The sequence below is a fragment of the Eufriesea mexicana genome, unplaced genomic scaffold (assembly GCF_001483705.2).
Source record: "Eufriesea mexicana isolate 0111107269 unplaced genomic scaffold, ASM148370v2 scaffold1137, whole genome shotgun sequence".
Taxonomy (NCBI): Eukaryota; Metazoa; Arthropoda; class Insecta; order Hymenoptera; family Apidae; genus Eufriesea; species Eufriesea mexicana.
This window is the reverse complement of record NW_016909254.1, coordinates 747,572-765,904: the sequence shown is the minus strand read 5'-3', so window position 1 is coordinate 765,904 and position 18,333 is coordinate 747,572. Positions and strand designations below refer to the sequence as shown.

At 41.2% G+C, this 18,333-nt stretch overlaps 1 protein-coding gene across 5 annotated transcripts in view; it reads right to left on the bottom strand.

Annotated features, from left to right (window-relative positions):
* Positions 1-18,333, bottom strand: part of LOC108547616 (rho guanine nucleotide exchange factor osg-1) — a 63,390-nt gene that overhangs the window by 7,344 nt on the left and 37,713 nt on the right. For 2 of the 5 annotated variants that reach the window (XM_017900204.1, XM_017900206.1), the window contains exons 9-19: positions 13,522-13,599; positions 6,293-6,370; positions 4,958-5,062; positions 4,245-4,361; positions 3,642-3,928; positions 2,800-2,937; positions 2,504-2,598; positions 2,201-2,423; positions 1,568-1,659; positions 1,041-1,308; positions 437-544 (exon numbers count right to left, since the gene is read on the bottom strand). In XM_017900204.1, coding sequence (XP_017755693.1) covers positions 437-544; positions 1,041-1,308; positions 1,568-1,659; positions 2,201-2,423; positions 2,504-2,598; positions 2,800-2,937; positions 3,642-3,928; positions 4,245-4,361; positions 4,958-5,062; positions 6,293-6,370; positions 13,522-13,599 — 1,589 coding nt within the window. The remainder of the gene's footprint in view (positions 1-436; positions 545-1,040; positions 1,309-1,567; positions 1,660-2,200; positions 2,424-2,503; positions 2,599-2,799; positions 2,938-3,641; positions 3,929-4,244; positions 4,362-4,957; positions 5,063-6,292; positions 6,371-13,521; positions 13,600-18,333) is intronic. The other 3 variants (XM_017900207.1, XM_017900205.1, XM_017900208.1) reach the window with 3 other exon arrangements.

Genomic DNA, 18,333 nt, shown 5'->3' with positions numbered 1-18,333 from the left:
ATAAATATAAATATGAGAAAATTATTAATGCACAGATAATGTAGTTAGAGAATTAAAAAAAGTTTATTTTTACTAATATATTTTTGGCAGCGTCAAATTTGCAAAAAGAACTTATTTCTAGCAAGTGAATATGTGATTTTTAGAATGGGAATATTTTAAACACAGAATAACATAAAGGGCTTTTTATGGTAAAATATTCTATAACAAGAAATCAACCGATAATTGGTACCACTTCAAAATTATGATTGAAATGTAAGAAGTGACGGAATTCCTGGTTAGAATTTTCATTCTCGACATACAGATGTAAAATGAATGAACTCGAGATAATCTCGATTGCAGTTTAACCAACTTGCAGTTATTGTTCGTTATTACGAGTTGACTCCTCGTTATACAACACTATTTCGTTCCGATTCAAACTGTCAGTCAAGAGTATTACCTATCTAACTGTATGTTCCCGCCACTGGCATCGACATCCTGGACCGAGATGCTTATGCCGCTCTTACTGTTCGCGAATGAAATGTTGTTAGTCACGCACGAATTCGATCTAAAATATAATACAAATAAAGTAAGGTCCCTTTCTACTAGCCTACGAAACATTACAAAAAAAAAGGGAAAATTATTCCTTAAAATTTCCTTATCATTTCAACCTCCTTTCTTTCCTTTCAAGGACCTCGCAAAATCATTATGCTTCCCATGTTGCTTGAAACTTTCAGACATACGATTAAATTTCGTTGAAAAGATATTAAGTTGACGATGAAACGTTAATGATAATATCATCAGAGATATTTAGCAAACTTTGTCATCACTTGACAGAAAAATAAGTGTTTCGACACAGCTCAAAACCCACAAAGTGCAATCCTTATTTTAGAATACAATGTTCCATCGATTAACAGGATTTAACACGGTACAGACAAGACATTTTCCCAAAGTCCCACAACCAGCTCACACCCAGAAGCTTCGAGCAACGGAAACCGCAAGAACCCGAGTAGTGAAAGCCCCAGCTCACACCCCTAGCTTAGCCAAACGGAACGGAGTCTCACCTCTGAGTGCACGCCGGGATTCCAGCGACACACAGGATCCTGGCGTTGCAGACTCCGTTGCAAGATGTCACCTGCGGTGGTTCCGGAGTGAGACTCAGCACGCAGACCTGACCCACGTAGCCGTCGCTGTTGCACACCCAAACGTCCCTGGAGCCCTGTCCGTTGGCCAGAGTGGGAGCAGCACAGGTGAACTGCAAGCCAGCCCGAGTCTTTCGAATCGGCAGAGGTCCCACAAACTCTGGGCAGGGCCTCCTATCAGCGGACAACGCTGTAAGTTGAGACACATCGACACAGGTCAGACTGCGAAATGCACGCGTTGTTGTGTGGACCACGGAGTTCACGAGATTCGAGTCAGTCAGGTTCTATCTAACAGGATAGTAACAGGATCTCTAACTGAAAGGATCGCCAGCTCCGTGCACGAAGCTGAGGAAAGAAAACCTTGGAATAGTCCAGAAGAAAGCGTTACTTCTCAACGTGTCTGACTGATCAAACCTCGTGAATTCCAATACAGTCGCGTAGCGACTCACCTAACTTCTGTTTAGCCTCGTTGAAGCTCTCCTCCCAACTGGCCCTTTTGTCCGGCTTCGTGAACATCACGGAAATGTTCTCGATTCCAGCCCTGTAAATACATGAAACCGCTGTCACGCGAGCTGCTAGAAGTCACGTTGCTTATTGGACACAGTTGGATACACGTGGTTCAGAAACGCGAGGCAGGTAAAATGCAAAAATACGCTTATTGTGAGGCTGGACAGCTTTGTGAGCGGCTAATGGGATGGAATGTTGGCGTTCAATAAACTGTCACCATGCAGCTTCGAATGGAGGACTCCTTCGTTGTCCTTTCGGATGGAATTCATTCGCAACGTCGTCGTTTGTTGCGTAAATGACGTTGTGGCGGAGATACGCGCGCGGAGAATGACACGGTGGAATGGGGAAGCGGAGCTCGTTTAATACGAATTGTTGTAAATTATGGAAAAGATTCATGGTCAATGAAAAGAGCTCGTCACGTTGTGCGCTATGGTATCGTTTGCGGTGACCGGAGACAGATGACAGCGAGAAATTTAATGGATCGATTCAAGTATCGGTGGTAAAACTTAACTGTTCAATACGGAGTGTCATTCTGACGTTCAAGGGACATGGCAGAACTCTGTAAGGTTACTTACTGAGTGTTCAGCGTTAATTCCAGGCAGGCCAACTGCGAATGTGCCGCGTTTCTTTCTGCTAATTGCCGTTGCGCCTGACCTAGCAAATCCTTGATAAGATCCTCTAATTGTTGCTTCGCGCCGTGCAGCGTGGATGCCAGCTCCTGAAGCTGAGTCAACGTGGCACAGTCTTCTCGGAGATGGTCTACTTCGCGGGCCATTCGCCTCAAATTTTCATCTTTGGCTATGGAAAGCAACGTTTATTTTTAGTCGGTCGATTAGTCTATTTTCTACTCGGCAGTCTAGAAATTTCTTTCGTGGTACCTTTCATAACTTCTAGGTCGTCCAGCGGTATTCTCATTAACATTTTGTACTTATTTGCTTCCAGTAGGCCAACCAGACTATTTGGACAGGAACTTCTGACAGAGAACGAATGCATATGTAGAAAGCTATAAAATATCGCGTGTATTCGGTTTATATAAAAGAGATTTCTCAGATACTTTGTCTTTAGGGATCTTTAGGGCTAGAGTATAATTGGGATAAGCTCGAGGATTAATCGATAAAGTACGCGATGTTGGTATTTCCAGAATAATTCGCGAAAATTCATCGAACACACTCACGTCGATGGTTTTCTGATGGTTCCGCTTCTCCTCTTGATGCTGGTGATAACAAGCAGATCGGAAAACAAAAATAGCGCGCGTTCCTTCCTGGTTCCTTGATTCGAGGCTATGGTGACCAGATCGTGGCGGACGAATGCTCTGCATCAGAAAATAGACGCGTCAATTCGGATGAATCTTTTTGTTTTCATAGCAATTTCTACCGCGACACGCATCGGTATTGGGAATCGATACGGCGTGCACGCTTAAAGACTGAATAGTTCATGAAATGAAGAAGCGAGTACAACGTTTTACGCCCAGCTATTCGACGAAGGCTTTATTCCCCGTTAAACTCCGCTCGACCTTTTTCCTCGTCATTTTCTCACGGATCGTGTAAAAATACGAGATTATAGTGGATGTCTAAATTACGAAAACTCGTTTCAGAAGCTTCCATTTTTGTCCAATTATTTCTTCTAATCTCATCCTATTATTTATAAATATACACGTTTCATCTTTTACTCTTCTTGGAAAAATACCAAATCCTATTATATATATTTTAAATTATTTCTATTTAAAATATATATATTTAAAATATTAAATTAATAAATTATATGTATTTAAAATATATTTTAAATTATTTTCTAAATCCAATCTGACGCAATATCTTTTATCGTGTCAGCAATACGTCTCTCTACTCCCATATTTTCGTGTTTTCCTAAAAGCTTCAAGCTTCTATACTCTCCAGGTATCTAATATTTTCTATTTTAAATTTCCGTTCCTCTCAACCGATACCATCGCGGAAATTCCTCTGGTTCACCCAATTTTTCAGCGAATCGATTAGTCGTGATAAACGAAAACAAGTTCACCTATCGTTGGTCACGATACCAGCTAGTCCTTCGACGAGTGCCTGAACCTCCCTCAACGTAGTTTGCTGTTGCTCCCACTCGAGGGACTCCCTTTCCGTGCAATTGATCTTTACGACCAACTCGTGCACCTCCTTCTGAGCAGCTTGGAGCAGCTCGAAATCCGGATGCGTGGAGTCGGTGTGCTTCAGCAGCCTCTGGATCAGCAGCTCGTAACGGGGTATCTTCTGCACCGGTTTGATCAATAACTGATCCAGACCAAGTTTTCCTTTGTGCTCGCGTTCCATTGTCTGTCGCGCAAAGCACGATAATGTGAGAATTTCCGTTTACGATCCAAGTAAAGAGAAAGGGGTCTGCGACGTGGACAGCGTGAAATAAATTTCAGCGAAACGGAAGGAAGCGTTGGAAATGCAATATGGAGAAATATTCCGATTAGATATTCTCTGGGCGAGATTGTCAAGTTAGTTTTGGCTGCATTGAGGAATTAGCGCGAGCAAAGAGGTGGAAAACGTAACGAAATTAAGACGAAGCTGCTGTTCCACAATGAGGAGGATAAAAATGCTAATTGGCAGAGGGAAAATGAAGAAGAATGCGCCGCATATATACCTCGAGGAATCGCGCGAAAGCCGGTTTCGCTTGACAAGTCGTTTTTATCGCCTTCCTCGCGGACTTCCAATTATCAAGGAAGAGGGTGTACGTCTCCAGGACGACTGGCTTGGTGAACTACAGAAAAGGCGAATAATGAATAATAAACAGAGCTACGGTTTAACATCGATATCGGATTAAAGTGGTCTCTGCACTGGGTTGGACAGAAAACTTGTAACAAAACTTAAGAAAGGTTTAAAGATACTATATTCTTATAGAATTGACGTCTTATTAAGTTATATATATCATCATTTTAAAAAAGACCTCGTCAGAAATAAATTCATTAAGATCGTTACAAGATTCTGGTATATTCAGTTCCTTCTAGTGTAAAAGTTTTCCGAAGCGAGATATCTGAGAAAGAGGGCTATAAAAAGCTTCCTACAACGCTTCTTCGAGTTCGTCTCTTCGTCGATATACAGGCTTCAATTAATTTTCCTCTTCAATTGCAGTATTTCATTTCGCGATTCGGTATTTAGACATTTGTCAGAAGCTCGAAATGAACAGCCCTCTTCGAATAGAATAAACTGAATAAATAGAGCAACCCGATATAACGAATATTAAAATAGTTACCAAGAAACTAAGTATAATTAAAATAAGCTATTGTGCAAAATATATAATATAGATCTAAAAGTAGAATTAGACAAAAGGATCGAGTGTTCGATAAGGAAACGTACCACATCGAGGAAAACATCGCCAATCGTCTGCTGAATCTCCCAAGTGTCCAGTCTTTTACGTAATTCCTCCAAGAACACTTCGTGATGGTTGAGAATAGAGGGAATCTGAAACACGTGCAAATTCTCCTTTCATGACTTACTCCAGTCTCCCTAAACAGGGCTCTACTGATCTTCGCTCTGTCTAAAAATCTGCGAATGTGAAATAAATCACGAGGACGAAATACTTCTTATTGATCGAAGATATATTACTCGAATATCATCGCACGGTGAAAGAGAATTTCCCGAAAATTTGAACCGAGAACATCTACATGTAAATGGCGGGTTATGCAAAATGTTAAAGTTCGAAGACAGAAACGAGGACAGCACCCATCGAACCCCAGATATTCGATTTTAACGAAGTTTCAGTTGGTTCTAAAACGTGACTGTCGTTTGCACAAACCACGTCTCGCGTAATCTCATTCCTCTCCATAGAACGATAATAAACGTTTATTATCGCATAATTAGGAATACAACGCTACGTTTGCAGTACCGGTAATTGCACGCTTCGCGTTGTAATGTTTAATAACAAAGTACCGTATGCCTGTTTCGTTATACCGTAACATCGTATTAGCTCTCTGTTTCGCGTTCACGTTGCGGCTATTAAGAAATAATTAACAATTGTTCCTTCCGTCAGGAAGATCGGGAGTCAAAGGTTGGAAAGCGCACGCCTGTCTGACGGTTCAACAAGTTAATTGGAAAGTCGTGGTAGCCAAACATCGATCGCGCAAACCGTGTTAAAGGAATTCACGCGAACAGATTTCACTTTCATTTAGCTTCTTTTATCGCCTGGATGTTTGTACACTCGCGCGAATTTCGAGGAATTTATGCCGAGTAGAATGGCACGTATATGGTCAGACACGCGAATATCGTATTCGGTAATTCCTGCATCGATTTTCTCGACGCGAGTCGAAATTATCTCAATTTCGACGATTGTACATGTATATGCTGTGACCTTTTCCCTTCGAATATCGACTGTCGAATATAGAATATTTTATTAATATCGATATACATCAAAAATTAGCAGAATATTTTCATTTATTTTTTAGCCCGCCGATTTAGAAATTTTGGTGAATTTTTTAATCCTATCTCATGAATTTTGAACTCGAAAGAAGGCTGTCTAAGTTCCTACGAATTTTTCATCATAATACAATTTACTATTTCCAGAACAAGATGGCGACAGCTAGAGAGCACGATAATAAAACCCGCTTCTGTAAATTAAATTTAAATCGTTCGACTTGATCTCATTTATAAAAAGACACCGAATCCTTTATTTTATAAATAAATAGATTAATTTACCTGATAAAAGATCTCGTCCACCGTGGCTGAGTCCACCAAACCCGCATTTTCGGAGCTCTTCAGCGGTTGTAGATATTTCTGAAACAAATTCAAATTTCCATGAATTTTAATCCAAACACTGTTCCAATTATCTCCAAATAAAACCAACAACACAGCCAATCGATATTCCTCTCGATTCAGTGCTCAATCGAACTCGTAACCCAAACACAACCGGTCTCTTCGCCACAATTTCAGCCAATGGAAAAGCACGTCGATTAATCTCAAACACGCAAAGTACCAACACGTAGAATTAATCAAAAAGCAGTCGTATTTTCACCGTCGAAACCCTCCCAAAGATGTATCCAAGTTAAACATCCCCCACCTCTTCTGTTCTCCCTCTTTCTTCTTCCAGATTCGTAAATAAATGCGAATCAGCGCTGCAGCTATGCGATTCCCTGAATTCCGTTTCGCGAAAACGAACGACGCGATCGTGGAAATATTTTGCGTGCACGGGCCAGGGGGTGCAGAAAATGCACCCCAACGCCGCAATAGACGCGGACGCCACGCCGCGACTGAATTATCGCGTAATGTTCGCCGTTTTAACGCGAAATCGATTTTTATTCGGTTGATTTAACGCTGCCGGAAGAGAGGAATTTCGTGGACTTACGCAACGAAAATCTCGATTTCCAATGTGGAGAAATAACGGGTACCCTTGGTCGGGTTACGCCGAGACGCGTGGAGTGGAATGGTCGGAAAAGAAACGAGAGGATCGATCGAGGAAGCTCGGAGAACGTGATGAATTGGATCTAAGGTGCTTCACGGATGTTTAACTTTCGGAGAGTGGATAGCTGTGTTGAGGGTATTTTTAGCGACTCCTATGCTAATGGCTCTTGGATTAGGCCTGGATGAAAAGGTTTAATGGATTTTAATGTAATATACGACTGGCCGCTCTTTGATGGGAAAGTTTTATATGCGGAGCGGTGTTAGTGGCGAGAAGATGTTTATGGTGTATCACGAACACCGTGGTTGTACACCAAGTATCACAGTTTCAGAGGATTGTAATTTATTTATTAACGCTGGAAGTACCGAGCCAATCGAGATGACCGGTCTCGCAGTTTTGTTTTCGCTATTATTAAAAATATATATCTGCTTTTTGCGAAATTAATGTTGACTCATGTCAAGTTATATCATTAAATCGCCAGTTGTACCACTGAAATTACTATTATCTATGCGGCCAATTATATAATATGTTTAGGTACATATTAAAGTAATTCTAGTGTTAAGTGCGTTTGCAAGAAGCAATTTGCATATTTATGAGGAAAAAATGGACGAAAACGAACTTTATATATTCAAAAATATTGTACAACCTAACCAAACGCTAACGGGGAGTATTGATCTTGGGAACGTTAAATGGTAATATCTTGAAAATAAAAATACGTGGCATACGGAATTTTTCTTCACAGCCATAAAATTACGAAGTGAAATAAAAGGACATATTATGTAAGATCCCAAGAATATTTCCTGTTGTGCAGTTACGTAGAAGTTAAGGCATACCGAGTATTACTTTTTAAGGAATTCATTATTCGAGCATCGATGGTATCAGGATTTCTTCAGTGCGCGTAATTAATCTTTGCGGTCTTCATAAAGTAAGTTCGGAATAAAATACCAGTGAGGACAATGGAGCTTAACTCTTTGAGCCTTTAGTATGCACGTCATACTGGCAATTCGAGATGCTCCAAATAAACAGTTTTCCGTGTAAGAGGTTCCGATAGAATGATACATTGTAACAAGACGAATAAACAAGTCAAACGTATGGAAACAACTGCATTCCGCGTTCAATGGAAAGATATTTCATAAAAGTTACATTATCGATTGTAAAAGAAAATATCCACCGATGCAAAATTTCTGTTATTCCGTATACATTAAATTATTAAAAATATTTTCATATCATTTACGATAATCAATTTAAATAATTAAAAAAGGAGACGTTTTTTTATCATATTTAGTTACTCTAGCGAGCACTCAAGGAATCAATTACCGCTAACTTCGTTAATTCAGCGTAACTTCGTAAAGAGTTTAGAGAGAATATTACATGGAAACATCGCGATCGATTTTATTACAAAAAGTGATAAAACACGTTAAAAGCCAGCAACGTGAGAAATTAATATCGAAAGATCGTGCGAATTCTCCAAAGACACAGAACGCTTGGAAATCGTACGTAGTTGCAGGCAAACAGCGCAGCCATAATTTTAAACACGTGAATCCGCGCAAACATCGATTGCGATTCTTCAAAGTTTGCGTCGCGAGGATTTCCATCGAGAAACGTCTGACCAAACACTATTTTATTTCAAGAAAAATTCAAGGAAGACTCGTGCTTCTTCCTCTTCGACCTCAAAATTTCCAACTATTTTCGATGCACTAGTTGAAATAGGAAATGAAGAATTATTTAAACCGACAAAGAAATAGAGAAGACTAAATAACGTTCAAGAAGTAATCCAAGAAAGTGAAAAAATCCGGAATAAAAATGATCTTAACCCGTTTAGTATGTCTCGCGTTAACAACAGGACATGTCCATCGTCAGCTTGGTCCAGGGCATGAACAGGCATCGATTCGGCGATATTCGTAGTTTCATCGCGGTTTATTTGCGCTTTCTGATGGATACCTTTCTATTATTTTTCTAAGTCGAAGTGACGACATGAAAAACCGCTGGTCCAGTGGCGTAGCCAAACCCGAGGTCGTTGCTAAATAATCCCTCGGTTCGAACAACAATCATCGTGGGCCGTGCTGTTTATAAAATATGACAATCAAACGTTTTGAGATACGTTCGAGCGAAATTCGAATTCTTTTTGTGAATCGATGGAAAAAATCTCGCGATCAGAATCGTCTCCCGATTCTAACCTGAACGTTGCTAGCTTTCATATCCTCAAGAGGGTGACGAGTCTTCGATTTTCACCCCTGAGAGACGCGGAAACAGTGATCTCGGAGAAACACGTAGTGTAACTATACCTTTCTCGAATATTCGAGAAACATTTACCAAGTTGAGTTCAGCGTGGATTTTCCGAAAACCGTGTAGTCTTGTTTTGAAGGAGCAGCGAGGTTTAGTGCCGACGATGAATCGTTCGTTCTCTAAAAAAGAACGAGCACGCGCTCGTGTTTTGATTTCGACTGTTGTGATCGTTCGGCCGAAAATTGTGGCTACAGGTAGCACGTTAGCAACGAAATATATGCTGGAAGATTGTTTCACGTGGTAGCACAAAGTGAAACGTAGTTCTGGCTTCGAATTTCCGACTTGAATCGGCTATTATCGCATAATCGATAATTGTCGATGATCAACAAGGAGAATGCACGACCGATGGAATTAGACGAGATCCATTGAGTTCGGAACAGAGCATCTTCCGGTTTACGAATCTGCGTTTCCGAGACGGCATTGAAACGTGAATCACTCTGAATCAGCTATTCTCGCAGATATTCTACGACTTTTATCGTCGGTTTCAACCAGCGTCTGTTGTTCGCGAAAACTACGCGTGGAGGATCAGGCGTAATATTTGCAAATGGCGGACGGAAGATTCCTAGAACCGTTCGATTCGCTTTCTTCGACGTCCGATTAGCATTCAAAGAAGACGATTGATAAATGATTGATTTAAAAATCGGTCGTAATTATTTAACGAAAGAAAAATTCGCGCACATAGGATTGGAGCGGTTAGTATACTTGAAAATGGCGGACGGAAGAGTCCTAGAACCTTTCAATTCTTTTCCTTCGACGTCGGATCAGCACCCAAAGAACACTATTGGTAAAATGATCGATTTAAAAATCGGTCATAATTATTTAACGAAGAAGAAATTCACGCACACACGATTGGAGTGATTGATATACTTAAAAATGGCGGACGAAAGACTCCTAGAACCTTCAAATTCACTTTCTTCGACGTCAGATCAGCATTCAAAGAAGAAGATTGATAAATGATTAATCTAAAAATCGGTCATAATTATTTAACGAAAGAAAAATTCGCGCACATAGGATTGAAGTGGTTGGTTTACTTGAAAATGGCGGGCAGAAGATTCCTAGAACCTTTCAATTCACTTTCTTCAACGTCGGATCGGCATTCAAAGAAAACGATTGGTAAATGATCGATTTAAAAATGGGTTATAATTATTTAAAAAAAAAAAGAAAAATTTGCGCGCACGCGATTGGAGTGGTTGGTATACTTGAAAATGGCGGACGGGAAAATTCCTAGAACCTTTAGGTTCCCTTTCTTCAGCGTCGAATCAGTATCCCAGGAACACGATTCGCAAGTAACCGACAGAAAAATCGGTCGCAATTGTTTAACGAATAAAAAATTCGCGCACATGCGATCGGAACGGTCGGTTTATCCATTTGTCATGCATCGAAATAGATAATGTATTCAGTATGCGTGTGCGGCTGGGCACACGTTCCATCGTCAATTTCGTTTCGCGGCACGTGGACGATCGTTTGTTGCGATTTTCCAGTCTCGATTGACCGCGTGTATATGAAAAGAAAGAATTTAATAATCCTCGTGAAGCTGCCAGATAAATTTCTCCTCCCCTCTGCGTATAAACTGGGTCGCGGAAAATAAATAAATTGTCAGAAACCGAGCGTTGTTTCCGTTATTCGTCGCGATATTAACATTAAAATCGATCGTCGTGGCTCGATACGATGGAACTGTATTTTATTGCCCCTGCATCTGATAACGATACTCCAACCCCATTCGATCGGTCCACCGAATGCTGCAACAGGATTATTCTTCTTTCTTTCCTGCCTTTTTTACGAGAAACATCGTAAATATCTGGAACGTTCGCAGATATGCGTATGCGATTTGAAAATAGACGAGCGTTAAGACCGAATAACCAGAAACGATCGTATGAAGATTGAATTAAGATGCTGACATCTTGGAACGCGACCAACGGTAGAAAGGGTTCGTCGAGTGTCTGTTCCCTTAATAATGGATATTTAGTACGAATCCGTCGCAATGGAATATCTGTCCCGTTCATTCAACATGGAATGTTCAAATCGACATTCGCGTCGTGTTTCGAGACGCGAGGGTACAGAAACGAAATAAGGATGTTTCAAATGTGATCAGGAAGAATTTTTAAAAATGATCATTCCTCGGAACCATTTTACCAAAGAGTTCGATTTTACTTTCTCAGAATTTTCTTCGAGAAAAAAGTAGAAGAAAGACTGGTATCCGTATTGAAAATTCTACGATTCGACAGAAAAGGAATACCACAGAAGAATAGAAATTTTTAAATATCTCGCAACGATATTACCAAGCTAGAAAGGACAAAATAACGAACGAGGACAGCATAGAAATTCTGCGATATTCCCAACTAAAATAATAATCGCTTCCAGGAAAGGAAACGACGCTCCGTTCTCCATAGAACAAACAACGAAATTCCTTTTTCCATCGACCGCCTCGATCCTTCGTTCCACCTCGATCCACCCTTACTTATTCAATCAACGTAGAACTACCGGCGTAGAATCGATAGAGAGGAGAGGAGCAGGTTGAATATTCCAGCGAGCCTCCATTTTCCATCGCGATATTCATCGAAAGCCTGCGCAGCTTCTCAGAAATGTTCTGGTTGCATCGACATGGCGGTCGTAAAAGAGTGCCGCGACTGACATATCGATACGCGTAAATAAATCTGGGAATCACGTCTGCTGCCATCGAGGGTCGCCATTAAATTCAGAACACGCGCCTCTCGCAGGGTCGCGAAGGTTGTGCCCCATTTATGCGCCGATTCGCAGCGCTGTTTATGAGGAATCGTCCTTCCGTGATGGTATCGAGTCGCAGAGAGACGGCACGGTAATTACCACGGACTAATTGCGGGCATTATTTATCGATCCGGCAGCCTTCGATACGAATGCGAATACGGCGATGGAACTCGAAACACCGACGGCTTCTTTAAATGTCAAACGGCGAAGGGAACGACCGATTTCCTTCCACGATTTTCTTCCCTTCGTTGCCGAGTTTCGTGAAATGGCGTGAACTTTTTTATTCGGTACGCTGGGACGGAAAAATTCTGATAGCAGCGAACGAATGGTACGAGGAGACAAGGGTCGCGGTTGTAACGAGAACCGTTCCCTGTCGCGAAATATCGCTTCTTCGTGGAAATTTAATAAAACGAAACGTCATCTGTGTCTTTTCCGAACCTCTACCTTTGACCTTCCGGCCACAACCGACGCCCTTTTCGATGAAAGTGCATGCAAAGAATCGCCTCTTTCTGTTAGCCAACTAATTGGTCGCTTGTCTAGAGTCGTTAGTCTTGGCCATTTTTCTTCGACAGTTACCTAGTCGAAGTTACGCTTCCTCGTGGCAATTACTTTTTACCCCATGTATCATTTGTATTGACCTTTCTCGTCATCCTACACGTTTCACCTTCCGCAAGATTTTGCGAACACGATGGCCGTTCGTTTCGTTACGATCGAGAAGGAGAACGGAATGTTTGGAAGATCGGTAAGAATGTGGAATCTTCGAGGACAACTCGGTCGCAGAGACCCTTGGGTAATTCCGAGAATTTACCAGGAAACGTCCGTAATTCGGATGGCACGTTTAATGGAAACAACAAGCCGGAGATGCGAGACTGCATAACTTAACGAGAAGCTTTTCACGAAGTAGATCACTCGAGTGGAATCCTTGCTCGAACGGAGCAAATAAACGGGCAACGAGCTTGTTTACGAGAAACAAGGTCGCGGCTTCGATGTTCGAAGAACTTTCGAAAAGCACATCTCAGACGACGTGCAGGAAGATGCTCGCTGCAGGAAGAGGAAACGACGGAATCACAGTCGAGCGATCCACGATCCTTCCGACGTATTGTTCCGTATTTTATCACTGTTACATGGATATTTATATACTCGAGCGAAAGTTTCTAAAATAATTTTGGTAACCTTAACAACTGTCTAAGATTTCACGATTCTGTCACCTTCCTCCGGTGTTTCCTTATCGATGAGTTCTTCCTCCTTCATTTTGTCGCAGAAGCAATATTTTCCAAATATTTTTCAAATACGTTTTGAACGTTTCGTTCGATATCGACTATGCTTTTAGTCGTGTTCACGGGTGAATGTTTTTATTGTTACGTCCGGAATTAATGGACAGAATAGAAGGAAAATATTGGAACAAATGGACGCAAATCGAAAGCACAATCTCGAACCAAATTCCGACAGCGTGCTTTGTTATTTTGCGAGACGAAATTCCATCGATTTGTAAGTTTTATTAAAACACCGATCTACTCACATTGACTAGTATTTGCAGTGCTTCCACGTACGACCGCTCCGTATCGTATAGCTCCACGACTACGTGAGTCCTCGTATCCTGTAAAAAAAGAAAAGACACGAAATTAACGATCGCAGCATTGAAGTAACACTCGGTGAACGTCGAGTTTGTTATTCATTAGAAGATAATACAAAAGATAATTGTATATACGATAAAATATAATGGTAAAATATTTGTCTTCTTTGTAAGAGAAGAACAAAGGGAATGGATACTGGTAAACATGCAAAAGTTCGTATTCGATATATATTTCCTGGAATAATACAAGAGGTATTTGAAATACAAATGTTCCACGAGCCACTCGGATCTGAGTAAACCTTGTCTGAAATTAAAATAAAAAGCGACGATTCGAAATAACGTTACAGCTTTTTATTCCTCGCGATCGTGTTAATTAGAGTTAATCGAAACATCGGCTTATTCGAACTTTCGTTATTTCCTTAACTCATTGAAGGAATAATACCTGGAACATTCTCGATAACATTTACATTCCATTCGATCCAACGATGAATGCAATTATGATTATGCAAAGAATATCTCGTTTATTCAGCGAACGCGGTGGAAATTAATAAGCGAGCTTCCAAAAACAAATATTTTAATTAGGAGATCACGTCGTCAAAAAGTTTGTCATGTACCGACATGTGACACGATTAAAAATTAAAAAAGCGGACTTTATTTGAATTCGTGAAAATTCTTGACTACTGCCAGGAACTGGAAGAAGCATAAAATCTTGGGAACAAAGAATTTTAGGCTGTTAAAATTTGGTATGAGCCTACTTCCAGGTACAGGTCTTGTCAAATAGGAATTAAAAGCATTTCAACGTTTCGTCATCATTGCGGCTAGCTTCTTCGTGGATCGATATCAGTAAATCATTTGACCCTGCAAGAAAATTGAATCAAATGTCACTGACATTGGCAACTGAAGAAGTCAACTATCACAATGACGAGTCTAAGTGAGATGAAGTATGTAACTTCTATTTAACAAGATTTTATAACAGAAATTTAACGTGCGTGCTTTATAATTGGCGCAAAATTAATTTGCAATATAATTAAAGGAAAATTGCACGTCGAAGTGAAACAACAAGTCTCGAAATAAAATCTAGGATGCTTAGTACCACTATCTTAGGGAGTCTGTCTAAAAAAGAGGTTAAGAGGCTGGAGAAAGCGGACCTTGACAATGAATAATTCCCCAGCAATCTCCATAAAATCAAATTATTTACACGGTGCTTCTATTACATAGCTTCTTCATCTTGCGAACAGTGAAATAAAAAATGTCGCAAAAATTCTACCGATCATTTTGTCATCGAGACAAGCCAAATTTTTCACGTTAATTCTTCGACTCGTTTCGAATAGCCGTCTCGAACAATCAGCTGTTGGAAAAACAACAGAGCTCCAAATTGATCCCATTGTCCCGTGATAAAGATCGCACGTGCCCACGTATCATGCGAGCACGTGCGGCCGCTCACGTGTTTATCGACATCGTCATAATACTGATTACGAGAAAAACTATTCCTGATTGCATAACGTGCAAGACGCAACAGATAATCTTACGACCTGGACCCAGACAATTGCCTCGCGATTGGCTACTGTGACATAAACACCGTCGACCCAGGTGTTCATCTTCGCCTTCCAAATACGTCTTTCTCGCCTTTCAAACGTGTCTTTGCAACACTTTCAGCGGATCACAGAGAAAAGACTCTGAGATTACAGGAAAATTACGCGTGATCTGCACTGCATCTGTCGATGCTTTAGAAGAAAAAAAAGAAAAGAAAAATGGCAACACTTAACACGTTGATCATGATATCAGGTTAAATTTCCAGAAATAAGGAAATTTATTTAAAATATAAAATGTCGAACGTCGATCGAGTGCTAAAAATTCCGAAAAGTCAAGGAAACGAAGTTAATTACTTCAGCCTGCGGATAGCTATTGCGTCTATCAAGTGTCTGGGCTAAAAGGTCGACGAAAAACTACGGTGTCCGTAATTCATTAAAATTCTACGTCGCAAAGACAATTTCCCATTAAAAGCTAAGCAGATAATGAAACTGCACGTGTCTCCTTTCGCAAAGTAATTCCATCGAATTCCTCGGCGAGTGCCTTTGCTACGTATCTCCGCAAAAACGAACCCTTGTACAAACAAACTTCGCTCCATTGTGTTCGACTTATTTCCCGGCAGAAAAAAAGAGACGAAAGAAAAAGAAAAAAGAAAAAAAAAGGAAAGAAAGGAGGAAAGGAAAGAAACAAAAATTCCTTTCCTCTCCCGCCGCGATACAGATTATACAACTTCCTACGCATCTGCCATGAAACAACCAATAAAGCGCAATTTCATAGAGGCAGGAAACGAGGCAGATGGAACGGCAAACACGGTTTTTCGAGGCGTGTATTAACCAGTTTGCCCGGCAAATTCCGCATTCGCGCGGAATAATCGATGTCAAATGAATGAAAAAGGCAGGAAAGGAATGGAAGAAAGGAGAAGAAACGCGCGTGTATTCGTGTCGGTGGAAACAACGCAACGATGGCCACGGTGCGTGGGGATGGCGCCGTTGTGTGTGCACGTATAGGTGGTTGGGATTCGTGTAAGCATGAAAAGGAAAGCTACCCACGCGGTCTGTGCTGACACGCTCGTTATTTTCGCTGTCCACCGACGGCTGGCTGATGAGCTTGCGATCAGCGTTCATCGTCATCCTCTTCTACTTGCCGACACAGGTCCCTTCGACAGTCGGTTTAAGCTCTCTAATCGCGTATCAATCCGGCTCCCCGCATCCAAGTCCCATGTCGGTTGTTCGGCGATCGTTCACCACGCTTCCCGATCCGCGACTACGAGTTCGTCTAATTAGCCAGACTTTCTCTGTCGGCGGGTCTAATGATCCGGAGGATCAGGCGCGGGCATGGTCTCGTTCGCTGCCTTTCGAAAATGTTTGCTCCTGTTAATGGCTTTGACTCGGTTTAGAGGCACAGAGTTTTCTGATTATCTGAAGGATGAAAGAAGAGACCGCTGTCAGGGCTAAGAGAGAAACCTGCTCACCCTCCGGCTTTCGAATTTATTATTTTAATTAACCCTCGATTGGTACCGCCTGTTATTCGGCTACACGAATCTTTGCAAGAGACTGCTTGAAGCTATCAAAGAGAAGAAACAAGAACTTATTTAGGTACTCTATGGATGTCACGAGAATTATAGATTCGATGGCTTGCAATTTCTTTGCTAGGTATTTTGTCGATAGACTAGATGTTGAAAACCTAATTTTTATTGACGTCTTTTTTGGTTGTTATTTCGTACGAATCGTGGTACTATTATAAAGAAAGGTTAGGTACCGACTGGATTTGAGTACAGTTCAGAATGGGTTTTTGGAAATACCGTGTAAAGTAGATAGATCTTCTTTGGTTAAACTTTCGTTATTTGTCGACTACCTGGCCCTGCGAGGATCACACTGACGATGAAACCGAGGATCATACCCGGGACCCGTTTACCTAGGCACTTATGCTCCACTAAAAATACCGTGTGCGAATCGTGTAAAAGTTATATCCGGTTACAAACGCGAAAGAGTTACAATATCGGAAAAAGCTAACGACGTGAGAAAAGGAGGTTTCCTTCGATCAGAAATTCACCCTTATCAGAGTGCACCGTTCATTTTATCCGCAGCCCCATTAATATTTTCTTAACGTGTGTCACGCCGATGGAGAAAATTACTGAAAAAGAATTAATCTCTGAAAAGTTACACCGTTGCAAACTCGAAGCTGAAATAGCCTCTTAAAGCGGAGAACTCCGGCTCGAAATTTCCTGATAATCGGGAACAAAATAATTTTAATACCTCGCGAGATAATACGAGAATGACGCAACGAGAATAACCATTTACGGTTATTACGCTATGGTGGAAATTTCACCACGATTATCCGAATATTCGTGAAACGTTAATCGATCGAATGGTGAACGAAAGCTGCCGGAGTCAGGTCGAGCTTTTCCGTTCCAGAGTGATTCAGCAGTGCCACTTTAAAAGCTCGGACCGTACGTCCGGCAAGTTTTGGCGTTTCCACGCAGAGCTTTCACACTTCGTGCTGGGATGATCATACGTCGAACACGTCGTGCATGTACCACCGTTCTTCCACGCCGCGTTATATTTAGCGAGCTGACTCAGGGCCCCCTCGTGAGCTTGCAAGCTCCCCTTTCTATCTTCCTCGCTCTCTAGCGCTTGTCCTTCTTCCCGCCGAGAAGCACGCCATTCCGTACGATTACCGAACCGATTACATTCGTGCGGACCCTAAGACCTGATTTTCGTGCCTTCGTCCAACCACCACGCGAATTCACCGTGCTTTTATCCATTTTCAAAACGAATTTCCTCGCCTCGAGATCGACGAAGATAAAATGGCACTACGAAAACCGTATAAAACTTGAAAGTCGAATTGGGAAAACTGTACTCGAAACAATTTCCTATCGTAAAATCGACATATTGCATATTTAAATATTTAATTACACCTGCGATGTAATTAGGATCGAGAATAAAATCGAGCAGCTAATAATTATCGTGCCTAGGTAAAACGCCACGACAGGAGTACGCGAGTCATGAATTATTTAATAAAACTTTTAACGATTCAAATAATTCTTACATCTCCCGATCGATTCCTCTATTCTTTGTTAACGTTAATTTCAATGTTTAAGTCACTCTGGAACCGACCACTGTGAACTTCGTTATCGTGTCGTTTGTGACAAGTGAAATGTAGAATTCCTCCGATACCCCTGATCAATAATTCAATAATACTGGCAAACTGGAGGAACGAAAGGTAGGG